General features: G+C 43.1%; 3 protein-coding genes across 9 annotated transcripts in view; 1 reads left to right on the top strand and 2 right to left on the bottom strand.

Moving 5' to 3' along the window:
• The window catches only part of hibadhb (3-hydroxyisobutyrate dehydrogenase b), a 42,282-nt gene extending 40,062 nt beyond the window's left edge, over window positions 1-2,220 (bottom strand). Inside the window, exon 1 of the mRNA XM_042105967.1 lies at window positions 2,089-2,220. Within this exon, the coding sequence (XP_041961901.1) occupies window positions 2,089-2,158 (70 nt within the window). The 5' untranslated portion in view covers window positions 2,159-2,220. The remainder of the gene's footprint in view (window positions 1-2,088) is intronic.
• Window positions 2,221-9,656: 7,436 nt separating this feature from the next.
• tax1bp1b (Tax1 (human T-cell leukemia virus type I) binding protein 1b) overlaps window positions 9,657-27,220 on the top strand; it is a 32,072-nt gene continuing 14,508 nt past the window's right edge. For 6 of the 7 annotated variants that reach the window (XM_042106314.1, XM_042106316.1, XM_042106320.1 and 3 more), the window contains exons 1-3: window positions 15,896-16,093; window positions 23,991-24,093; window positions 24,318-24,508. In XM_042106314.1, the coding sequence (XP_041962248.1) occupies window positions 15,917-16,093; window positions 23,991-24,093; window positions 24,318-24,508 (471 nt within the window). In that variant the 5' untranslated portion in view covers window positions 15,896-15,916. Of the gene's footprint in view, window positions 9,777-15,895; window positions 16,094-23,990; window positions 24,094-24,317; window positions 24,509-27,220 lie in introns of those variants that run through there. The other variant, XM_042106313.1, reaches the window with a different exon arrangement.
• The window catches only part of jazf1b (JAZF zinc finger 1b), a 41,782-nt gene continuing 36,938 nt past the window's right edge, over window positions 22,377-27,220 (bottom strand). The window contains exon 6 of the transcript XR_006034519.1: window positions 22,377-22,392. The gene's annotated coding sequence lies outside the window, so the exon portion shown is untranslated. The remainder of the gene's footprint in view (window positions 22,393-27,220) is intronic.

Below are 27,220 nucleotides of genomic sequence, written 5' to 3'. Positions count from 1 at the left end.
ACCAATTTGGCGATTATTAAGTTCCTCTGACCGCAGTTCCTGTAACTCTTTCAGCTCCTACTTCAGGGCAGGGTCTTTTGCCTTTTCCGCATAGGAACACTTAGTGACCTAGGTCTACACTGATTGGTCCAACTTTAGGGGTGGGCGATATATATCGTCTGCGATAATATCGTGATTGTTGTTTTAACGATGTGCAAAATGACATTATCGAGTATTTAAATTACTTATGGGGAAAAAACACCTGAAATCACGTACTGATGACTCATACATTCCCAGGAGGTAGGCTATGCAGGACAAGTGCAGCAGAGCAAGTGTCACGTGATCACTAGTGGGTCACAACGTTGTCCCACGCAGCCTAATGTTTATTTTGTGCAGGGAGAGTAGCCTACTTGTGATTTTATGCGGATACTTCGGTTCAAGTAGCATTGATGAGACAGTCACGTTTTTTCCTACACGGTATTATATGGAGAGAAAACATTAGCCTTTGAGTATTTTAATAGTCAGTTGTAAACAAATACCTATTCTCATGTAACTCTTTTGTAAATGGACTGAAGTTCGCTCTAAATATCTACGTTTACCGATTATGCTAACCGTTAGCATCTCTATGGGATTTCTCATATACATTAGCCATAAGCTAACGCATTAGTTTCTATTCTGTAACTTGGAATGCTAGCCTATGTGATTGCTCTAAAACAAAACATAGAAGGAAATAACTGAGATGTAGGCTACTCTGTTGGTCTGCTCTTAGTTTTACAGTGAATCCTATGTAAAGGTTTGAAAGGAACTTCAGCTTCAGACTTTCTCTTGGGAAACTGTTAGGCCTATTCATCTTCTCTAATGTAGCTGGCTAGACCATGTCATTGCCACACACACAAGTGGGGGCAGAATTGGAAATGTGTCATAGACTGACAATGCATTGGTTGATTTGGTTAAAAAGTCACAGGTTAGGTTATTGGTTATTATTGTAATGATGTTATTCATAAATAATGAGCTGTAAAGTAACTCAGACTTTAACAAAAACTTTATTTTAAAGGATATCGACTAATTATCGTTCTCGTCAAAATAATTTTTTGTCCATATCGCCCACCCCTATCCAACTTATAAATCACGCCCACTGTCAACCTAAGTTGAATGGGCAATTTGAAATTGAATGGGCAACCAAATCCTATGGCCACTTTGCCAGTGCGAATGGCAAAATCGGTTTTAGGGGAGAGTAGTTAGTAGAACTGTTTAGAAGTGGATTGTTCCTATAACTACTTATAGTTGGGAAAGTGACTATTGACTGAACCTCATCCCTGTGGACCACTGGTCACACATCCAAACAAATCAATCACTAGTCTCTGATCACACACACACACACACAGGTTTCCTTGAGGCTACCAGATGTCTCAGGCCAGTGTTCAAACTATAGCCACCTGTTCCGCATAGCCCCTCAGTGTCCAGAAATTCACTGAAGCTATAGGCGTTGTTTCCGACTCATTAGTTGAATAGCTGGGATTGAGATTGAGTAGCTGGGATTGATGAACCTTTGAATGAAGGACTCATACAGTGGATTCAAAACATGCTGCTCACAGGAAGCAATGGTAGAAGCTATTTAAAACGTGTAACTTTAAGTAGACTTGTGCAAATTGACGATAACGCTACATGAGGAGTTGAACGCATAGCACACGTTACAAGAATTCGTCTAACTCCTGAATGCAAAGTCGTAATAAAGCTTGATTTGTGGGCGACACTGTAGTTTCCATGCTAATCACAGCACTGAAAGGTGCATGAGCTAAGCCGTTTGATTTGTGATTACAAATAACGCGGTCATTCTGACCCAACGATGAGGAACACATACAGCCTGTCAATGACCTGCACTCATGACATTAGCTTACTAGCTAACCACACTAGCTATGGAAGACTGAAAAGCTGCGTGGAATGTGTATTATATTTGTACGCTAGCTTAGCACCGCTAACCAAGGCAACAGTACAGGAGACTAATAACGTTAGATAACTCCTTGCAAATCTCCTTAATACGCACGCAGTTGACACATTCTAAAGAGATGTACAGTTTAGTTAACTGTACGTGAACACTGGACACATTACCGAGAGCCAGTCCGACATGGTTGGACCACCTTCTCCATAGCTTTCGGGACCCCCTGAATACAGCGGCCATGCTTCTTTGCTCCCGACCTCGGAGACACTGACATGAGATTGGATGCTGAATGAGTGATGTACTGCCTATCCGATAGCGAGTCCTCGGCGTCGCATCCAATGACCGGTGAGGAAGGCGGGGCATCCTGTACTGACTGGAGCAGACTGGAGTAGCCTACCTGTAGTGTCATTTGGAGTACTGTGTCAATTGTAGTGTATCCAACGCCAATGACTACATTGCAACACTGTAACGACTTCAGAGAACAATCGTGTTGTGACCATAACTTATTTGAGACATGAGGTCATTGGTGTGTTTAGCACGCCCACGTCTATAACACATGGGTCTTTCCGTGTCAAATCAGATAAGGTTGTTGCTGCACGGTCTAAAATGTTGTTCAAACCTTGTCAATAATGGGTCCCCTAAACCAAGGCCTGTAAAATATTTCTGTTCAAATCGTATGTCTTCATATTATTTTCAGCTCTTGAAATTACTTCCACAGCCTGAAAATCACTTTGTATTATCTGCAAAGTAATGTTTGGGCATTAAAGGGGTGGTTCAGGATTTTGGACATAAGACCTTATTTCCAAGTAAGCAAGTGTGATATTTATCAGTGGAGACCGTTTTCAGCACGTTTCATCCAGTCCTTCTAATTGCAGAGTTTGCAGGTGCTAGGCTAGCGCAAGTCAACGGTATGTGCTAGCCTGCCACTAAAGACAGTCGTACCCACTCCAAAGTACACCTGAGGCAAATTCCAGACAATCGATGTAAATGTCTGTGTTGATAGAATAGTGTAAGAAATACAACTACCCTTGCATCGCGTTGCAATAGTTATACTTTGGTCCCTAAAGTTGTTAGTAGTCATTTTGCAACTCAGCGGCGGACTGATATTACCAAGGCTACTACTAGGTATCCCCATTGGAGTGCGCTTTATGGTTTACTTTTCGGCGCAGTACTACTAACCGGAGCGAGTATAATTCCGCCGCTGCTAAGAAACTAGTCCCTCAAAATGTAATGCGATTGTTGAAATGCAAGGATAGAATAACGTTAGAAATAACACTGTCAATACAGACATTTACATCGATAGTCTGGCGTTATAATTTATTTGCCTCGGGTGTACTTTGGAGTGGGTAAGACTGTCTTTAGTGGCAGGCTAGCACATACCGTTGACTTGCGCTAGCCTAGCACCTGCGAACTCTGCAATTAGAAGGACTGGATGAAACTTGTTGAAAACGGTCTCCACTGATAAATATCACACTTGCTTACTTGGAAATGAGGTCCTATGTCCAAAATCCTGAACCACCCCTTTAATATAATGAAAAGTATTATTCATAGGCAGCCCAAACTTTGTAGGGTGGAAGACAAACAGTTCAGTATGACTGAACCAAAAGTTTGAACGGCATTCTTAATGATTTTCTACAAGGCCCTGATTTGGAAAAACGTGCAAAAAGAGTGACATTAATGGTAGTACAAACTTGTTTTTGTAAGTATTTTGTATCAATCATTATTTTTTCCTTTACATACTATATTTCATTAATGTTGTACATGATATGTGGGGTAGCTAGGCACTTGAATCTATGTGAAAGTAGCTCACTTTATGAAGTAAAGCAAGTGCCCATGATAGTAAAGCAAGTGCCCATGATAGATAGATAGATAGATAGATACTTTATTGATCCCCAAGGAGTAATTCAAGGTCTCAGTAGCATACAGACATCACACATAACATGCACTTACAGCAGAAAAAGTAATATACTAAGTATATAAATATAAAAAACACTGAACAATAAAGACAGTAGAAGATAAAAACAATACTAAAATACTAAAAATACTATACTAAATCAAATATCCACATATGTGTGCTTAAGGATGAATAAGCATGAGGCACTTGTAGTGACAGGGCAGGGACTGAGCCTGTGATTCTGTATGCATGTTAAGGTGCTCTGTGAGAGTGAGTGTCATGGTGATGGATATAAAAAAAACTATAGCAGTGCAATAATAGGTTGAAGATGAACAAATAGAGTCAAAATCATTGTTTTGTCTCAGGGACAAGAATGAAAACACATAGGTAACCAAGTATAAGTGTATTTATGTATGAAAGAAACATGGTAATTAGCACTTTATACACAAAATGACTATAAACTGAGCTATTCCCACATTGATTGTTGTGTTCCTATCCATTAGCACTAGCATTTCAGTCCTCCTATGAACATTACCAAAAAAACAATCACACCTTGCTTTATCCTTCATGCCGATTTGTTGCAGAGACCTCAAATATTTGCTCAACATTAATAAAGTATTGTAGCCTATTTGCAGACAAAGTTATGATTGATGGCACTTTGTTCAATATCTAGGGCCATATATTAAACGTTATGATTGATGGCACTTTGCTCAATATCTATAGGGCCTTAGTTATATAAAACGAATGAACATGCAGTACAAGCATTTAGCGGTCCAGTCATACTGAGAACATGTCTGTCTTCCACCCTACAAAGTTGGGAATAATACTTTTCAAGATGTTAATGCCCAATCATGGCCTCCAAGATACAGCCTTTTTGAGAGAATCAAGACAAAATCAAGGGTGGAAAAATGTAGGCCAATGAAAACATTGGAATTACATGAGACTGCTGTTCATTGACTACAGCTCAGCTCTCAATACAATATCCCCCTCCAGACTGCTTTACAAGCTGGGAGACTTTGGCCTGTGCAGTGGTATATGTGCATGGCATGGGTCTTGGACTTCCTCACAGGCAGATCCCAGGCTGTGAGAATCAGGAAACACATCTCCAGCTCCATCTCCCTAAACACCGGCGCTCCACAAGGGTGTGTGCTTAGCCCACTGCTGTACTCCCTGTACACGAATGACTGGGCAGCTATGCACAGCTCCAACTCCATCATAACATTTGCGGGTGATACAGTAGTGCTTAGGTCCATCTCCGACAATAACGAGACTGCCTACAGGGAGGAGGTAGATGGCTGGCATCATGGTGCCAGACTAACTGCCTCCAACTTAATATCAAAACAAAGGAGCTTGTGGTGGATTTCAGGAGGGGTCAGCACTCCTATGCCCCCCTCAACATCAACGGGGCCCCAGTAGAATGTGTTAGCTGTTTTAAATATCTGGGTGTCACCATCTCTAAGGACCTTACTTGGTCTGCTCACACCCAGACTACGGCCAGAGAGAGTGGAGAGTATCCTGACGCAGTGTATGGCAGCATGGAATGGCAACAGCTGTGGGAAGGACAGAAAGGCCCTCCAAAGGGTGATCCGTGCTGCTGAGCATTGCTGCGGTTTAGCTCTCCCATCCCTGGACGAACTCCATCAGAAGAGATATTGGAGTAGGGCTATCAAGATTTTAAAAGACACCTCCCACCCCGGCAGCAGCCTATTTCAGCTGCTGAAATCAGGCAAGCGATTCAGGAGTATCATGTATAACACAGACAGACTCAGGAGGTTTTATCCACAAGGTGTTAGGCTCCTGAATCAAAACATGACATGCTCCCTCATGAACTGCACATGCACTTTAAGCCCTGGATCCACTTTTAGTGAGCACTTTTAGTAGTACAAGGATTTATTATATTTATAGGGGTAGTCTGGGGGGTATGTCTTTTATCGTATTTTAGCTTTTTATTTATTCATGTTTTAAACTGAACTTTTCCATAAAAAATCCATAACTTATTATGACCGCCGCGCAGCGAAGCGGCGGTCATATAGGTTTAGTCCAGATTTTTTTTTTTTTTTTTTTTTTTCTTTTTCGCATGCCCAAATTTCCGTCAATGAGTCCCGGGACACTGAAAGACCGGGGTACACGAAACTTGGTGGGCATGTAACCCCACATGGATAGCATGGAACCATCGTTTTTCGTTTTGATCTGTAGCCCCCCCGCTGGACTGGACCCCCCGAAAGGAGGGTAGGGCAGACACAGTTTTCTGTGAATATCTCGAAAACCGTAGGGTTTAGGAGGACCATTTTTTTTTGTATGTTGATCTCAAGGGGCCATGTCAACCCATTCCATAACCACTCATTTCATGTATAGCGCCACCTAGTTAAACACAAAAAAGTAAAAATGAGGTGTTGTAATTGAAGGTATCTGTGACCTAACATAGTCAAAACTGCACGAAATTGGAAGTGTAGGATCATTATGACACCCTCTGTATGCACGCCAAGTTTCGTGGAATTCCGTTCATGGGGGGCCACACAATAAATTAATTTATGTTACTATACACCAACTGGCCTGTAGGTGGCCGGAGACAGTTTTCTGTGAATATCTCGAGAACCGTAGGGCCTAGGAGGTCCACCTTTTTTATGTATGTTGGTCTTAAGGGGGCATGTCAACCCATCCCATTACCACTTATTTCATGTATAGCGCCACCTAGTTAAAAATTAAAAAGCAAAAAATTAGGTGTTTTCATCTCAATATCTCTGGCTGACAAGGTCAAAACTGCACGAAATTAAAAGTGTAGGATCATTATGACACCCTCTGAATGCATGCCAAGTTTTGTGTACTTTCGTTCATGGGGGGCCTTACAATAAAATAATTTATGTGTACATTTAGTGACGTACACCAACAAGGATTCCCGGGACACTGAAAGACCGGGGTACACAAAACTTGGTGGGCATGTACCCCCACATGGATAGCATGGAACCGTCATTTTTCGTTTTCATCTGCAGCCCCCCCGCTGGACTGGACCCCCCGAAAGGAGGGTAGGGCAGACACAGTTCTCTGTGAATCTTTTATGGTATGTTGGTCTCAAGGGCCCACATCAACCTGGCTCATAATCACTCATTTGTGATTTGCCCCCCCCCGGTAAAAAATGAAAATCAGTAGGATTAAAAGAAAGCCAAAATAAATATTCATCATCATCATCATGGCTGCATTTTCAGTATTGGCGAGAAGTAGTCGTTTGTCCACTAGATGGCGCATCGTTGCAGTGAGACGTAATTTTGTTGGATGTTAAAAGTGGGTTGGAAAAAACAATGGACTCTTCATACAAGGACTGTAATTTACCGCAGCGAACATCTAATAAGGATAGGACGATGTTCACATGAAGTGTAATTCCCATTTCTTCTTGAAGCCGAAATAAATCTGAGGATGTTTATCGGACATGCTTGGTTTTTACTGCAGGTACGTTAATCTTGTAATATCAATAAGGACCTAGGTAATGTTACCGTTAGCGTTGGTTGAGTGATAGAGGCATTTGATTTATTGCATTTGTAGAAAACTATACATGCGGTTATACCAAGCAAATGTATAGCAGCACTGTTTGTATCTTTCGACTGTCATTTATTGCACGTGCTACAAAATCATTCTGTGCAATGGAAGATTTACCAACGTTACACCGGTCTGATACAGTTTTGCCTATACATGTGTGAGACTGAGACGCCTGTTTATTTTGTTTTAAGTGCGTGCAGGGTGTGAGAGGGGAATCGATGTGCTTTGATTACAGCTTGGTAGTTGTAGTCTGTGAAATTAAAAAGCACGTGTGTGTGAAGTATCCAAACAGTGACACCTTCATTTCATTATGGCTGCTTTAGCAAAACACCTTAAGCTACTGTGTAGTGGGTCCCATTTAGAAGTGGCTACTTCATTCGCGCGTTCCTTGACTCATGGAGCTGCGTGAATGTTATTACAACTTTTCGCCACGATATGACAGTTTAAGTCCGCTTGATACTGTAAGGCGTAAGCCATTGGTTTCCAAAGGAGATTTTATTTGTGTCGCCAGCATAGCCTATTGACAATTTATGTTGTAAATAGGCCTACCTTATAATCCTACCTGTAGCTTAGGGAAGCTTTCTATTAGGATCTAGTTTGTTAGTTACCGTTTTGTCATAACTCCCTGATGCATTTTTGCATTTAGAATAGCCAGAGCGTGTATATCTCAATCGGAAAATTAAACAATATCGTGTGCCTATGGACTAGGCTGGGTGAACCCAGCCTGATCTGCCCGCTATTTATTTTTTGATTTTTTAAAAGATTGAGCTTGGTCTGATGAAAGCCAGACTAGCCATGGACCTCAGTTAAACAATGCAAGGGAACATGAATCAGCCTATATTTGCACTAACAATAACGGACAAAAGCTCTTCAACTTTGGCCCGTTAAAATGTGTATGAACAGTCTAGCGACGCATTTCATCAAGGCCCATTTGGACATGTCAGTTATTTGCACCACTGGTTAGATGTAAAACAGCATTTCGTTTCAGACTAGGCTACTGTTACTTAATTTGTGCATTAACAATAACGTTTCAGACTACTGTTACTTAATTTGTGCATTGACAATAAAGTATTACATGAACTAAAGATGACTAAAATCTTATGTAGAAGAAGAAACATTCACAAAAAATCCATCCATCCAAAAATGACCTTTGTTTTTGATAGCTGTTGAAAACGGCATGGAACTGACAGAGATGTTTTTGTTTAAAAATACATAAAAAATAAATAAATAAATAAATAAATAAATAACATTATGCTGATACCTTTTGCTTTTCCCAAATACAATGTAGCCTACAGGTGTAAGTGACCTTTCATCAATCCAGTTGCAATGGATGAACTGTGATGAACTGCCCTACTTGTGATTGTTTAGAGATTTTAAAGGTTTTATAACAATTCTACATCTTCTTTGGCTATTCTACAATCTATTCACCTTTTCAGCACCAGTAGGGTACTTTCTGTGCAGCCGCACACACACACTCAGGCATGCCAAACAAGCATACACAAAAGTTTCAAGAGTGGGGGATGGAGTAAAATATGGAGACAAATTGAAGTGTGATTTATTTTCGCGGAACGGATGTACAGGACTGAGCGGCGGTCATATTTTGTACCGCTATGCGGTACATCTAGTTATTATACTATTAATATGTGATAGCACAGTTGGAGTGGAGTCAGGAGTTAATTTCACTGTTTGTTGTAAGTCTATGACTATGCATGTGACAAATGAAGAAACTTGAAACAAACATATCTTACAGGTCTTAGTTTTGGGACCTAAATATTAGGTAGAGACACATTTTCACTGAGAACTAAAAGGTTCCGAGCCAATGCTCAAGTTACAAACGATCTGCGTCATAGACATAATATACATAGACGCCGCATTGGCTGCTGGAAACAAGAAATGCGGCCGCCATCTTGGACCGGTCATACTCCTCATTGCGTTGCAGCAGAAAACACAAGATGACAGCACTGTGCAGCATGTTCCTGCTCAAATCGGCGGACCATACTCGGGAGATTTACTTTTCACAAGTAAGATTTAACATTACCGTACTATTGGTTGTATTTTGTATTTTCGAACAATGTGGCCTGTATCATAGCTACATGTATGACCTTTGCAGCAAAAAAAAACGCGTGAAAATCTGTTCGGTATTCAGTGAGATATGATTAATTAAGTGTGCTGACAGCTCATTGCACCGGCCAAACAGATTACACTGAGTGGAGTGGATGACCGGTCCAAGATGGCGGCTCCAAATCTCGTCAGCGCTAGTAGGGAGCAGCGGTCGATGCGGCGTCTATGTATATTATGTCTATGATCTGCGTGCTTAGGCGGAAATAACGTCATGTTGTTGTTCTGTTCCAGGAAATAGGGGATGTAGGGAGGCTAGAAAGTGCGTCAATAACTTCAGTGAAATATATAGTTTGCATTTCAGCATGGAAGGAGGTAAGACCTAGTTTTAAAGGTTGCAATATTTACCAACCATTCTTTAACAAAACACTCGATGTTCTTATTTATTTAATCGAGGTCATTTCACTGTTGATCACCTCTTTGTCATCTGGCTAGCGAAGAACTCTTCGGCACAAGAACAGATAGCAAGCCAACCCACCCACCCCCTGCAAAATGTCATTCGGCCTGTTGAGACAGGGTTAGCAAGCTATCGGTAACGAGCTAACGTTTGGGTTCTTGTTGTCTAACAACACCCTTGATATGATCAGTCTTGTAACGACAGGAAGTCATTTCACATAAATGGCTTTTGTTGATTTACCCAAGGCTTGTAGGTACGCGGATTGACGTTAGATGGCAAAATCGAGGATTCATTTAACCTAGAAGCTAGCTGATATTTACTTAGCTACCTATTAATCCCATGCTAACACTAGCGAAGATGGTTGCCAGGTTCAAACTTGCTGTATTGTTTTCCTGGAAAGACGACTCCGTGTTGCGTGTTATTGTGCTGTTATAATGCGTGACAGTTGTCAAACCACGTTTGGCCCTATTTTTACGACACATGTAAGGGTATGGATCGTGATACATTGTCAGTTTTACTTGCCATGTTTACCCTTACGTTAACCATACTTGGATTAGGAGATGGCATGGCGTCGCTTCACGATAACAGTTAGCTAATGGCTAGCTAACTAACCCAGCGGGCTACGGCTTGCTATGTCCGCGGTAGTGTGTTATGATCTTTTTTTATACAGTTAATACTCGGTAGCTGGCAAGTATTGTAGCGATATGTTTTAGGATCTTCAAAACGCATCTAATGACTATCTGTTACCTTGTTTATGACAAATTCATTTCCCTTATAGTCGAGGTTTGTATGTTTATGGTTATTGTTTTTGTTGTGTTTAGTTTATTAATAATTTGTATATTCTTAAATTTAGGGCATATTATTCGACTATAACCTGTTCATTTGAATGTTAATGTACTGTTTATTGATGTCATTGTAAGTTGCTTTGTTTGGACAAAAGTGTCTGTCAAGAACCATAAACATTAACATAAAATTAGCTCAGATTTACAGATATCACACGTGACATATATGTAACATTAAAGATTAAACGGATGCTACTGCTCTTAATATCCTGGTCTTCCTGGATTAGCTGCTGCTATCAAAAGAACGGTACTCGATATGCTTCAGAGTTTATTCATTAAGTTATTATAACAGTAACAGTGTGGTTTGTTGTGGTGAGCTCCGTGGCTTTACCGACCTCATGACGTGGGACAATATACGCGTGTGTTGCTGGAATTTCCAGTTTGGCCTCAGAGCAGAATCTGATGGAACTTGTCAAAGTTCAAGCGCTTGTCAAAGATAGATGCCACAGATGTGCTGAGTGCTGACGTGTATTGAGACTGTCTATCTGATTAGCACCAGTATAAAGTTCACTGTTCACTGTTAACATTTTTAGACGCATTTTTTGTCATTTTTCTTAGCAAAGCTCAATGAATGAGCTAATTTAGATGGCTGGGCAGGAGAGGAGCGTGGTGGTCTTGTTTCAGGAGCATCGGTTGTTTGACTCTGCCACAATCTTGATACGTGAGGGCGTGCTCCATGTAGCCTAGCAGTCCGGGAGGAGTGACAAGCGTGCACCTGGTTACTCTATCAGCCCGAGCGCAGCAATTGCACTTTAGCAGAATTCGCTCCAAATAGAGCTGCCTGTGCGGATTATTCTGGCTGCGTGAGCTACTTATGGCTTGCCAGGCTCTCCTGGTGTCAAGGCACTGTCTGGGAGCAGGGCATTGTGTGTGGAGCACATAGGCGCCTCTGTTCTGTGTGTTTATTTTGTGTGTGTGCGCGCGTGCGCGTGAGAGGGTACTGTTCAGCAGCTGATTTCTGACTGGGCTGTGTGTGTGCTGCCTGTGAGACTGAGTCACCGGCATGTGCCAGTGGTCAGACAGCTGAGTCACCTGCATGTGCCAGTGGTCAGACAGCTGAGTCTGGGCCACATCCCAGCCAGATCAGAACCACAGCCTCTCCCGAGCCAGGCCCCATCCAAGACCGACGCAGAGCCGCTGGATGCTACGCTGGCCCAGTTAGCCATTGGGGATGCTTAAGAACGCTTAGACGCTTGGGTTAAAGGAGAACTCCGGCCATTGGGGATGCTTAAGAACGCGTAGACGCTTGGGTTAAAGGAGAAGAACGCGTAGACGCTTGGGTTAAAGGAGAAGAATGCGTAGACACTTGGGTTAAAGGAGAACTCCGTAGAAGTGTAGACGCTTGGTTAAAGGAGAATAACGTGTAGACGCTCGGTTAAAGGAGAACTCTGTAGACGCGGAGACGCTTGGTTAAAGGAGAAGAATGCATAGGCGCTTGGTTAAAGGAGAACTCTGTGTAGACGCTTGGTTAAAGGAGAACTCTGTGTAGACGCTTGGTTAAAGGAGAACTCTGTAGACGCGTAGACATTTGGTTAAAGGAGAACTCCGTAGACGCGTAGACGCTTGGGTTAAAGGAGAAGAAAGCGTAGACACTTGGTTAAAGGAGAAGAACGCATAGACGCTTAGTTAACCCTTAGAACCCGATTGATGCAAAGAGTGTCAAAAAACACACCCTTTCTTCTCTGTTATATTGCTCCGGAACTGTTCGTCGCAGCGAGATGAAACCTTTATTGCATGACAGAGCAGAAGTGGGGCTTTCCAAAGAGACTACGCAATTGTCTGTACGATCAAGTATGAAAATTAAAAAAAAAAATAATGAAATTAAATTGCATCATATTTACAGTCTATACTTCTCTGCGTTCACCTGCGCACCCATTACTCTCGTTTGAATTACTCGTGAACCCGTGATCACATAGATATGGCAAGCATATCAGATGAAAGAGGAGACACAGGGCTATCCATTGGTACCATATCGATCCTTCTGGCTTATAAAAACAGACGAAGTGACTGCAAAATATTAACGCCATGTACACAAACCAACGCTGCACACCCATTACTCTCGTTTGAATTACTCGCGGACCCGTGATCGGATATGCCACGTGTGTCAGATGAAAGAGGAGACACAGAGCTATCATTTGATACCAAGTACATCTTTCTGGGTTATAAAACAGACGAAGTGACAGCAAAGTAATAACTTCATATAGCTGGACTTACCCCATGTTTTTGTCTGTTTTTGTGGCAAAGCATGTTTATAATCCAACGCTATTGTGTGTTTCTCTATGGCAAAGCATGTTCATAATCCGGTTTTGAGATAGCAAATTTCTGCATGGCATCCAATTCAAGGCTCACATTGCATCCCAATTTGTTCAACAAAAAAACACCTTTTTTGCCTTTACTTTGTTCATGGCAAGGCAGGAAAAAGTTGAGAATCATTATGAGTGCATACACCATAGGCACACATTCTAACACGCAAACTCGGGTCAAGTCAGATCAGTTCGTGTCACAGATATGGAGCGCAGAAAGGTCATTTTTCATCACTAAATAAAAAATGGCATTTATTTCCGTAAATCACACACCACATATTTCTGTAAATTGCTCAGCCCCAGAGTATCCCTCCAACATGGCAATTATATTGCCCGATTCAGGACAGTCTGCCCTACATGCACATGAAATGCATGTAGAGCTATGAGCTTGCTGTGGTGAGATACATGTCAAAATATAAGAATTTTTATAATATGCTTTTTATATTTTAATTCTTTAAAAATCAAAATGCTAGTACTAATACATGGAATGATTGCAGATCTGGATAGCCTAGACTCTGCTGAAAAAAAAAAACAGTATGTAATATTTGTGTGTGGCACTTACAATGACCAGAATAAATCCTTATGAATAAAGGTAGTGAAAATGCCCTAAAAACAGCTTAGGGTTCTAAGGGTTAAAGGAGAAGAACGCGTAGACGCTTGGTTAAAGGAGACCTCTGTGTAGAGGCTTGGTTAAAGGAGAACTCCGTAGACGCGTACACTTGGTTAAAGGAGAACTCCGTAGACGCTTGGGTTAAAGGAGAAGAACGCGTAGACGCCTGGTTAAAGGAGAACTCTGTGTAGACGCTTGGTTAAAGGAGAACTCTGTAGACGCGTAGACGCTTGGGTTAAAGGAGAAGAATGCGTAGACGCTTGGGTTAAAGGAGAAGAATGCGTAGACGCTTGGGTTAAAGGAGAAGAATGCGTAGACGCTTGGGTTAAAGGAGAAGAATGCGTAGACGCTTGGGTTAAAGGAGAAGAACGCGTAGATGCTTGGCCCTCGGAAGTCTACCAATGAAGTATGGAGCTAGTTTGAGCCTCGTAAATGGTGTAAAACAGTGATTTATTTGCATGGCTAGGCCGATGCCCAAGGCACCCCCAGCGAAAAACTGTTGGTAGCATCGACTAACTAGCCAGATTTCTGAGTGCAGGGGACAAGCCGGGATAAGCTATGAGACATACGTTCACACTCGGTATCATGTTTCAACACACTTTAGGTCAATATCACACCGGAATTCTCCTTTAAAGGAGAACTCCGTAGACACGTAGACACTTGGATTAAAGGAGAACTCCTGACATTTTTCACAGATTTCTGTTTCTCAAGGTCACCGTGTGCTGGTGGTACGAAAACAATCGGTGCTACCTAGCTCGAGTTGCTGGCCAGGCAGCTACAGGGATACACTCTGGGGGCATCTTTAAAATCATGCCCTCCGAGTGTAGCACTGTAGTTCAGTGCAGTGCTCTATTAGGGACAAGCTAGCCCCAAAGTTACCAGGGTAAGCCAGTTACCCTGCTTCATAGTACCACCCTGTGGGTATTGTTAGTTAACAATAGCACAACAAACATGCTTGCTGAAGTTATTTGTTTGTGATGGACAATCCTGGCTATTGGGTGAGAGTATTCCCCCCCATTGCTATCTAATTTGCCGGAGATGTAATGGTGCCTTCATGCTAGTATCGAAATAACGGAACAATGGGGAAAAAACACAGAAATGGTGCGTTCAAAGTATCAAAATTATGGAACAATGGGGAAAAACAGCAGAAAAGTTCTTGTAAATGCCACCTCGTGTTAACAAAACCTGTGAAACTTTTTTTGTTAAGAGTTTCCCAAGTATGGACTTGTCATCACTTTGTCGCTCAGTTGTAGTCCTTGTGGACTTTCATGTCCAGCGATTTCAATATGAACTTGAGGACATAATATTGGGCTTTGGGAAACACACAACATTTTCTCACATTTTATCGATCAAACATCTAATCAATTTATGTAGAAAATAATGCATCGATTATTCTAACGATTCATTTTTTCAGTCCGATTCGATTTCGATTCGATTATCTCCCAATTAATTCACTAATAGCAACCTATACATGTTTATTTACATATCTGAATGAAAAAACATGAATTCTTTAACATGGCAATATATGTTTATTGCTCTTAAGATTCCAAAATAAAAGACTATACAAGTGCAAAGTAATGCATTCTTAGTCAGAGGTAGCATTCAATAAAGTTCAGTAGTGTATGTCTAATTGAGTGCCTGTCATTTTAAGACGTTCATGTGAGAGTCCTTGCAATTAACATTAACACAGTTAAAAGGCTGCTGATGTGTCGATGCAATTCATAACGTAGTTAGTTCAAATAACGGTTCGTACTTCTCCTTTGGACAAGCACTTTTGTGTCTTGGAAAACACTTTTCCATTTACATCGGGATTTTGCAAACATTCAGAATCAATAAAATGAGCCTGAGTAACAAATACAAGCAGCTGCAATTAGGTAAGCATGCTAAACTTGACATCCAAACAGTAGTTAGCTTTGAGATACTGCTTGATTGCATACTGTAACTTAACCAAGTTTAGTCTCCTCAATGTACTATGTTGTGATAAGACCTTAGCAGAGTTTACCTTAACTTTAATGCTGCAGTTTTGAACAAATTTGCACAGCATGGTCACGATGCTAAGCGGATTTAATATATTAGTTTCCTCCTGGCCCCCTGGATCTCATACTTTGTACACATAAATGAAGCCCTAACAGTGCTTTCATTCCTTAAGGCCACATGCTCCAGTGCTTCCATTCCCATAGGGAACACAGTGATGAGATGTGATGTAGCCTTACCTGTGGAGTTGGAATGTAAATGTAAAATGCACAAGCTCTAATGTTTTGTGTGTGTGTGTGTGTTTGTAGGCTTCTCCTCTGCCTAAAAGAATGGCCTTGCATCAGGAGCGACCCTCTGCCAGCAGCACCATGGAAACGTCAAACTTTGCTCATGTGATCTTCCAGAACGTGGGGAAGAGCTACTTGCCCCACGCCGCCCTTGAGTGCCACTACACCCTTACACAGTTCATCAAGCCGCACCCCAAAGACTGGGTTGGCATCTTCAAGGTACAACACACACACACACACACACACACACACACACACACACACACACACACAGAGCAACTCAATGTGTTTTACAATGTGTAAAGAGTATAAAAATAAGGTACGGTAGGTTAAAAGGTAAATAAAAATAGAATAAAACGGCATAAAAACAGTATCTATAAAAATAAATTAAAAGACAAAAATCAACTAAATTCAAAACAGTGAAACAGAAAATGCAGTTAAAACATAAAATACAGCATTAAAAGCAATAAAACAGAAATTGCAATTAAAGCAGAAGTGTAATTGTTCATACAGGAGAGAAGCCATAACGTATTATGATAAAATGCAAATAGAATATAATAGAAATAAAATAACAAACACACACAGAAAACAGTCACACATTTGCGCGCTCTCTCACCCCCATGCAGTTCATGAAGCTGCATGCCAAAGACGGCGTTGTCATTTTCAAGGTGCCGCACACGAGTGCGTGCGTGCGTGCGTGCGTGCGTCTGAGTGCTGCTGTTGTTTGCTCCTCTGAGATCAGCCTGAGACGTGCGTGCGTGTGTGTGTGCGTGCGTGCGTCTGAGTGCTGCTGTTGTTTGCTCCTCTAAGATCAGCCTGAGACGTGCGTGCGTCTGAGTGCTGCTGTTGTTTGCTCCTCTAAGATCAGTCTGAGACGTATGCGTGCGTGCGTGCGTCTGAGTGCTGCTTGTGTTTGCTCCTTGTGTTTGCTCCTCTGAGATCAGCCTGAGACGTGTGAAGTATCAGCATGCATTGCCAAGATCTATAACCTTGCACTTTCAAGAGTTTTATGAGTTTAATGGGAGTTTAATAACGCTGTGTGCATGCGCGTGCATGTTCATGAACTGTAAAGGATGAATGGCTTTGGCAGTGCAGGCTGCTGGATAGATGTTTCCAGGACAAATGATTATGCCCATTGAGAAGACTGGCCATCTGTATCATATGAAGGTATATTTGGTGAAAAAGTGCCGAGCACATTTAACTGCAGATTTTGCATGCGCACACTAAAGTCATAAATGTGTACCTCCCCGAGGTAACAGTGAGGTGATTACCTCGGGGGGCAGTGAGGGGTTAGGTGCCTTGCTCAAGGGCACTTCAGCCGTGCCTACTGGTTGGGGTTCGAACCGGCAACCCTCCGGTAACAAGTCTGAAACGCAAACCAGTAGGCATGGCTATAGACACTATACAAACGGATAACCCCGTCATTGTAACCAAAATATGTCTGAGTTTATTTGCAAAGCTTATGTCAGTGAACTAGCATGTTGCTAATCCCCACAGTAGGCTGCTTGAAACACCGACTATCAACACACAGGACGGGTTGACCAATTGCAGTCCTTGCGGTCTGCGTCGTCTCGACGAGAAGTTAAAATTAGCATAAATTAAGCATAAAATAGGCTTAACTGTGTATAACTGTTCAAATAATAGACGAGTGCAAATGCATGTAGGCTATACTCTGCTAGGTTTTAGTAAAGCATAGTGTAGTGGAATACCTGTTCCATACGGTCTCGCGGGCAAGCAGGTTTCTACAAATGCGCTGCTGATTATGAAAATACTGATGAGCTGTTTAAAATTGCGCTGCTCACTGTTAAAGGGAATGACCGATTCTCATTGGTTTAAATGATGTTACGGCCAAAACACACCCATGACTGATTAAGGAACCTAGGAATGTCTTGTTGCGCCATCCGCCCAACATTTAATAACAAAAACACTCCCAATGTGGACTAGACATCCCACTAAATTTAAATAAGCTTTTCTCCAGTGACCATGCGTTTTAGAATGTCATGATAGAGCCCTGAGATGTACGTGAGAGAGGAAGGCTTGCAGTTTTAACACAGTTCAAAGGCAACTGATATGTGTGGATGTAATTCATAATGTTTTCTATGTAGGTAGTTATAATAAAGGTTTGTACTTCTTCTCCTTGGGACAAGCCCTTTTGAGTCTTGGAAAACACTTTTCCATTTACATCGGGATTTTGCATACATCCAGTGTCAGAGTCAATAAATTAAGTGGAGCCCTGCACGAGTAGCCTAGTCGAAATTGACAAGCAGCTGTAACTAAGCATGCTAAGCTCGACATCCAAACAGTATTCTAACGTTAGCTTAGAGATACGGCTTGATTTGCATAACTTAACTTAGTTTAAACCTCCCAATTTACTATGTTGTGATAAGACCTTAGCAGACTTAATTTGAATGCAGCAGTTTTTAACAAATTTGCGCAGCATGGTCACGATGCTAAGCGGATTTTTAGCAATGTTTCTGTGCCAACTAGCCTGACGAGCCAGACCCACATTAAAATGTAGGGTCTGGGCACTCACCGTTCGCAGTGCTCAGTCCGAGGGGCGGGATAATCAGTTGTCTTTCAAATTCCCTCTGCACGCAATAGGACAGCGGCAGCGCTATGAGTCACATGCATTTCCCACCAGCTGAGCTAGTTGGCTAGTTTAAACGTTTGCCAACTTTAATAAAAGCTTAACTCGTGTCACACTGTTCGCCAGCATGCAGCAACATCCATCTTATTTGTTTTCAAGTAGCAGGGAATTCAAGCCAAACCGTTGCAACTCTGCCATCAATCATTATGTTAAGCCCACCTAACGACTCTATACACGATTTCATTGGCCTGATTAAGTTTCGATTTCTGGAGCTTACAAGCAAACGGAGAGTTGCTAGACTAGCCCTGGCAGCAAATGTAATTTGCTGCCGCTAGGTGGCGCTTCTAGATTTCTAGGCTATGTGCCAACAACAATCCTTCAACAATTGTTGATGTTGATTTTATAGCGGCCCGCCACAGATTAGACAATGTATAGGAAACACTGCACACATAGTACATAACAGACACACACACACACAGACACACACACAGACAGCTCTGGTAATGCAGACCGTTTAATAATTAGTTGTACACACACACACACTCGCATACACCCTCGCACACAATCATACACACACTGATGGCAATGGTCACACACACACACACACACACCACACATTCACACATTCTCACACACACACACACACACACACACACACATGCACCACACATTCACAGGTTTATATTGGATTGGGATGACATTGCTGCTTGAGGCTGTCCACACGCCATTATATAAACTACTGTACTGAGACTTAAGCAATGAACTCAGACGTGTGTATGTGTGTGTTTGTGTATGTGTGTGTTTGTGTGTGTGTTCATGAGAGAGGTCTTCGCTTTGCAGAGGAACTCTGTTTATGAAGTGTGTGTGTGTGTGTGTGTGTGTGTGTGTGTGTGTGTGTGTGTGTTTGGCGTTGTGTGTATGTGTCTGTGAGATTTGGCAGGTTGTGTATAGTGGAGTTGTCCCAGACGGAATCAGTTATGAGCGCATAAAACACCACACACACACACACACTGGCAGCCACGCATGAGGATACTTCTACAGTAAGAGGGAGAGAGAGAGAGAGAGAAAGAGAAAGAGGGGGCGGGAGAGAAAGGGAGAGAGAGGGAGTCAGAGAGAGGGAGTCAGAGAGAGAGGCAATGCTTGTAGGGGTGTGTGTGCTGTGAGATCAAAGCTGTGTGTGTGTTTTTCCTCCTGTGATCATTAACTCCTTTGTTGTGCTCCGGTGGAACAGTCAGACAGGAAATGGTAATATTCATCTTTGTGAAATATGATGTGAAAACAGAGTTAGCTCTTTTGTATTCTTTCAGTTTTTTAAATGTTAATTTCAGTGAAAGCTGCAGCTAGCTTTATCACACAACGTTACTTTTACTTTACTTTAGCCCTGAGTGTTATCATTAGCCCCTTTGGAATTTAGCACCCATTGTAAGTATTAGCTTTAACCCCCCAAGTGCTTGTAAATGCTGGTCTGCTGCTAGCTTTATCACACAGAGTTAGCATTAGCATTGGGCCCCAGGACCTGTGTGCTGGTCTGCTGCTAGCTTAATCACACAGTCTTAGCATTAGCTTGTGCCCCTTGTTAGCATTATCATTGCCCCCCAGGACATGTGTGTTGGTCTGCTGCTAGCTTAATCACACAGTCTTAGCATTAGCTTGAGTGCCCCTTGTTAGCATTATCATTGCCCCCCAGGGACTGTGTGCTGGTCTGCTGCTAGCTTAATCACACTGTGTTAGCATTAGGTTGAGTGCCCCTTGTTAGCATTAGCATTGCCCCCCAGGGCCTATGTGCTGGTCTGCTGCTACCTTTAGTGGCCCTTGTTAGCATTAGCTTTGGCTTCTAGGACCAGTGTGCTGGTCTGCAGCACGAGACATTCAGCTGCCATTCAGCGAGACATTTCATCTCACCCATGTTTATCCAATGCAAATCTCTTTACTGTTTCAGTTTGATCTTTCTGTTTGCCTGTTTTTCTTTTCTCTCTCTCTCCCTCACTTTCGTTCTCCCTCTCTTTCTCCTTCCTTCTCACTCCTCTCCCACCCTCTCTCTCTCTCTCTTTCTCTCTTTCCTTCTCTCTCCCACCCTCTCTCTCTTTCTCTCTCAGCTATTGTGCTCATCAGTAAGCCAGCTGATGTAAAGTGTTTGGGTTAAAGAGCTGCAGGGTGTGTGTGTGTGTGTGTGTGCATGTAAAATGTGATCCTTTGTGAAGTATGTTGGTGCTGAATGATGTCAGGCTATGTTAGACTTTGGACTTCTTGCTTTCAACACACCTCTTTTCAAACACACCTCTCTCTCTCTCTCTACCTCTCTTTATCTCTCCCTTCATCCCTATCATTCTACACTAATTTTTTCTCTTTCTATTTGTCTCACACACTCTCTCTTACAGACACACACACACACACACACACCTAAATCACTCAACTGCACACAGAAAAGCGGCACACACACACACACTCTGTTGCACCTACTGATCTTCACAGACACACACACACACACACACACACACACACACACACACACACACACGATCCCAGACACAGGTATACTGGAGAGCTCTGCATCCTGGACTAACCCCATGGGGGTGGGGATGAGGTCTCATAAATCTGCTAGGTGCCGCTGGCATTGCTGACAGATGTGTGAGTGTGTGTGTGTGTGTGTGTGTGTGTGTTTGTGTGCCAGGAGTCTGTATGCCATGCCAGATACCAGCTGCATGACTTAACCCCCCCTTGCAAGTCCTGTCTGTTAGCCACCAGCTCCTCCTTGTGGTCAAGAGAGGAACTGCAACACTGGACACACTCCCTCAGCAGGTGATGGCCCTGCTGACTATACACACACACACACACACACACACACACACACACACACACTCCGAATAGCACCTCTGCATCTCAGATCCATCATTGCAGTTTGAGGGATGCTGCGTGTGTGAAATAGATGTGTGTGTGTGTGTGTGTGTGTGTGTGTGTGTGTGTGTGTGTATTTGTGTGTGTGTGTGTGATTTTTGGGGGTGGGGGTTCATGTTGAAGCTTGCTGTTTGGGGGTCTTTGAAGCCAGACTAACTCACTTTAGGCTTAATTCACACACACACACACACACACACACGCACGCACATACATAGAGGCTTTAATTTGCACACACATACACACATGCGTCAGGAGTGCTGAGCTGAGTGTCGGGACATGCAGTAAGAGTTACCGTAGCGATGGCAAGCGCAGCGTGTAATTACGCTGTCAGAGCGACTGCCTGCTCTGGCTCACAACGTGATTCATGGCTTCACTGTCCCACACACACATAACACACACAACCACACTAAACCACACACACACACACATGTTTACCCTGCTAGAAAAACACATACACACACACACACACACACACAGACACTCTCACTCACTGTGTTGTCACGCTATCAAAATCACACACACACACACACACACACACACACTTACTTACTCTCAAAAGCATACACACAGAAGCTTACACACACACACAAACATACACATGGCCATGCTCTCAGGAATAGTACGTGACATGTCCCTAACCAATGTGAATACAAATATGCACACACACACACACACACATAGATATGCTGAACAGTACATAGAGAAACATTAACTTTTATCGGAGTCAGTATGCACACATGGACATGGGCACTCACACACACACACAGACAAGAGTCCGATCCTCTCTTTTCCTGTGCTAATGAGGTGTGTGTGTGTGTGTGTGTGTGTGTGTGAACTCTTAATGAGTCTCTGTGTTGCTACTCTAACAGCTTCCTGCTCTTTACAGCTGCAGCACCCACGGCTATGGAGCTCCTCTCACACACACACACACACACACAAATGTGCACGCACTCACACGCACTCACTCTTTCAATCACTCACTCACATGCACTCACTCTTTTAATCACTCACACACACACACTCACACACACACACTCTCACTCACACACACACACGCTCACACACACAAACTCGCTCACTCACTTCCTCACACACACACACAAAGTTGCTTTGGCAAGAACGCTGTGATAGAACACTGTAATCAGGGAGCAGATTCACCAGATTTCAGATTCACACACACACACTCAAAAGCATATTCATATGGGCCGTGCCATGACCAAATGAGTCCAGTGTCGCGGAAATCCATCTCGAGATATAGCGATTTGAATGCAGAGAGGGCGAGTTTTGATAGCCTAAAGTTGACATTTTTCTTCCTCACTCGTAATTATTCTGAAGAAATTTCTTCAGAAATTCTCTGTTTTAACCAAGAGATTTAGAAGAAACAGCCACCTAAACAGTTGTTGCTGACCAGATTCCTCACAGAGATTGCACCCGATTGGTCCTTGCCGTCTTCAGAAGTTGGTCGAACATTATAGGCTACCTCACAAGTTATACAAATGCCTCATGAGTTTTCCCGCCTACGTATGAAGCATTTAGAAGCTGCGTTCATTTACACTTCACAAACTTTAAAGCTAATTTTCTCAAAACTTGTTTTTTTGCTGAGATGAGGATAGCCTTCACATTTTGGCCAATATCTCTGGGTTGGTTAAACAGAATTGAACACATGAGCCCTTGTTTTAAACCCTAAGGTCTGTGGATTATGAATATCCAATAAACCCATTTTTTTATTTTGTCAAACTGGGCTCATTTTGTGGTGACACGCCCCATATTCTGAATACAATCTTGATACTGAAGTGCCACTCATTCTGCCCCCCCCCCATCTCTCTCCTCTTGGTAAAATGAAGAACTGTACTATGTTTGATTTGAAGTCTGCAAGTGTGCAGCATGATTGTGTGTGTGAGGGTGTTAGTTTTGTGTATGTCTAAATGTGTGTGTGTGTGTGTGTGTGTGTGTGAGGGTGTTTGTTTTGTGTATGCGTACCTGTGTGTGCGTGTGTTTGATGTGTATATATATGTGTGTGTGTGTGTGTGTTTGGCCGTGCCGTGGTGTGAGTGTGATTGTGTGTGACAGGTTTACTGCTGAGGGCTGAGGTTATGGATGGATTTGGAGCAGTCAGCTCATTGGGCCTCACTTAGCAACACATAAAGCGCATATAATGACATATTGAGCTCCGCACTGCAGCGTGTGTAAAATTTTCACCTTTTTCCTCCTCTTCCTGCCACCACTGAGTTGTAGTCACGCTCGCGCAAACCTACAGCTTCATGAGGCAAACACACATACACACACACACACACACACACACACACACACACACACACACACAGCTAATCTCACCTGCATGGGTTCCTGTCATCATACAAACCAAAAGGTAAAAATATGTGGTGGAAACACTCATGCACTAGGATTAGCTATATCATCTCTGTTTCCTGACTTGACTGCGCCGTGCACGTGCGTGTGTGTGTTTGTGTGTGTGCATGTGTGCATGTTGGTGCGTATGTGTATCTGAAAGAGAGCAAAGGTCACCTGAGGATACTCAGGCCTGTAAACACAATCACTTTCATGACTATAACCTAGGTTTCTCTCTCTCTCACTGTGTGTGTGTGTGCGTGTGCGTGTGTGTGTGTGCGTGTGCAGGTGGGTTGGAGCACTGCACGGGACTACTACACCTTCCTTTGGTCTCCCATGCCAGAAGAGCTCACTGAGGGCACGGCCATCAACAGATCAGTGGTGTTTCAAGGTAACACACTCTCTCTCACACACACTCTCTCTCTCTCTCACACACACACACACACACACACACACACACACACACACACACACACACACACTAAATTCAGCTTGAGCATTATAGGCACACATTCCCTTAATCCACACAAAGGTCCATTGCTCCTGCTGATCTGTGCGTGCGTGCGTGCGTGCGTGCGTGTGTGTGTGCGTGCGTGTGCGTGTGTGTGTGCGTAGGCTATTACGTGCCTAATGACGATGGGGAGTTCTACCAGTTCTGCTATGTGAGTCACAAAGGGGAGATCCGCGGCGCTAGCACCCCATTCCAGTTCCGCTCTGGAACCCCCACTGAGGACGAGCTGCTCGCCGTGGAGGACGACGCCAACTCCGACATCCTGGTGGTCACCACCAAAGCCAGCTTCCTTGAGGTACACATACACACACACACACGCACGCACACACACCATCACACATACATGCACACACATTAATATGGAACGGTGATTGAACTTTTTTACCAGATCTACTTCATAGGTGTCCCGATATACAGAATTAATAGCCACCTATTAAGCATCTAGCATTTCTTGTCTCCAGGGAATAAATATGCATACACAGACACACACTTTCATACATTGGCCCCATGAAGCCAAATAGATATGTATACTAAATAGCCGTGTTGGTGAAGTCTGTTGAGTTGTCTGAGAGTACAGTATTTCCACTCTTCTCTGAAGCCAGATGAGCAAAAGACCTGAAGTGTACACACAACACAGGCTGCTGCCTCCTCTGGCATTAACATTCCAGCCACCTAATAAAAGCACAACGCTCATTATTAAACCTGTAGACAAACAAGCAAGCAAACACACACACACACACACACACACACACACACACACACACACACACTCACACTTGTGTGCAATGATTTCTTCCACCTGAACCAAGCAGTCCCACATGGATTTGTTTACATCTGTAAAGCCCGCTCATCCGGGAGGGGAGGTGGTCTCGCACTGCTCTATCGCGAGAATGTGAAACTGACACCGCTATCTGTGCCTGATCACACCTCTTTTGAACTGCTGGCTGTTAAACTCAGAGGACCCATACCCACCATTATTGCGGTATTGTACAGACCACCTAAACCATCAAATATGTTTATTCCTGAACTTTCAACTGTTCTTACTGCTTTGAATTTAATGTCTCCTAATGTCATCCTGATGGGGAATTTTAATATACATATGGACAAATGTTCTAATGCATTCACAAAAGACTTTATGGATATGCTTGACTCCTTTGGGATCACACAATATGTTGACTTTCCAACCCACAACAAAGGACATATTTTAGATCTGGTCTGTTGCACTGGTATCAAGCCTGTCAATATCAGTACTGCTGAACTACCCATCTCTGACCACAAAGCTGTACTGTTTGACACCCATCTGCCTGTCATGAAGTCCAAGGTTCAGCGTGTGATGTCATATCGCAACATTAAAAAGGTGGACCCAGAGGAACTCACTTCTCTAATTGCCACTTATCCCTCCCCTGCTTTTAATACTTCATTGGGGGATTTAGTTGACCACTATAATGCCTGCATGTCTACAGCACTTGACAGACTTGCTCCTATGAAGACGCGAACTGTTTCATTTGTGCACTCTGCTCCTTGGTTTACACCTGAACTTCGGCATATGAAATCCTTGGGCCGACGCCTGGAGCGGCTGTCAAAAAAGACTGGTCTTAATGTACACAAAGACATGTATTCTGAACACCTGCATCAGTATAAAAACGCACTCTGTGTTGCAAAAACATCATACTATGCAAAGATAATCAGTGAAGGACAAGGAAACACCAGGGCTCTCTTTTCTACTGTTAATGGTCTCCTTAAGCCACCTGATAACATCTCCCACCAGGAATTCTCTGATGAACGCTGCTCCGCCTTCCTGAACTTTTTCAATACCAAAATTGAGGCAATCCACCAACAATTAGAATGTTCCATTACTCAGTTGAAACAATCATACTCACTGAGCACTCTGGGCTCACCTTCCATCAATGAACTCCGTGAATTCAGTCTCCCTGCTGAAAGTACCATCTGTGGCCTCATCAAAAAGTGCAATTCCTCCACCTGTCAGCTGGACCCTCTTCCAACAAGCCTGGTTAAGAGCTGCCTGCCATCTATTGCGCTGATGATTACATCAATATTTCACACCTCTCTTCTCTCTGGCACTGTACCACCATCCTTTAAAACTGCTATTGTCAGACCAACACTGAAAAAACTTGGATTGGATTCTGACAACTTCAACAATTACAGGCCTATTTCCAACTTGCCTTTTCTCTCCAAAGTTCTTGAGAAGATAGTGGCAACTCAACTCCAGGATCACCTGAAGGACAATGACCTCATCGAGCCATTCCAGTCTGGATTTCGTCCTATGCACAGTACTGAAACGGCCATGATTAAGATTACTAATGACCTCCTCTGTGCAGCTGATGATGGACTTATTTCCATTCTGATTATCCTTGATCTCAGTGCAGCCTTTGACACCATCTCCCACCATCTTCTCCTGGAACGTTTAGCCAATATCGGAGTGCGGGGCAGCGTTCACCAGTGGTTCACCTCCTATCTCTCTGGAAGGACACAGTTTGTACAAATACAGAGTTGCAAGTCTGAGAGCAGTGTTGTGACAAGAGGGGTACCCCAGGGGTCTGTGTTGGGCCCTCTGTTGTTTATTATCTACCTCCTCCCACTTGGCACTATCCTCAGGCAACATGGTGTTCAATTTCACTGCTATGCTGACGACACCCAGCTCTACTTATCTACAAAACCTACTGCCACTCTTCCTCCAGCTGCAATTACTGCCTGCCTGCATGACATAAACTTGTGGATGACACAAAACTACCTGAAGCTGAATAGCAGTAAGACTGAGCTCTTAGTGGTTGGCTCCAAATCAGCTCTTGCTAAGATGGAACCTTTCACTCTTTGTATAGATGGCAGCACCATCCCTTGCTCCAACCAGGTCAAGAGCCTTGGTGTCATACTGGACAACACACTTTCATTTAGTGCGCACATAAACAGTATGTCTCGAAGTGCTTTTTTCCATCTAAGGAACATTGCACGGCTTCGCCCAGCGCTCACCCAGCAGAGTGCAGAAGTC

The sequence above is a fragment of the Alosa sapidissima genome, chromosome 10 (assembly GCF_018492685.1).
Source record: "Alosa sapidissima isolate fAloSap1 chromosome 10, fAloSap1.pri, whole genome shotgun sequence".
Lineage (NCBI taxonomy): Eukaryota > Metazoa > Chordata > Actinopteri > Clupeiformes > Clupeidae > Alosa > Alosa sapidissima.
This window is presented reverse-complemented; position numbering and strand designations above follow the sequence as displayed.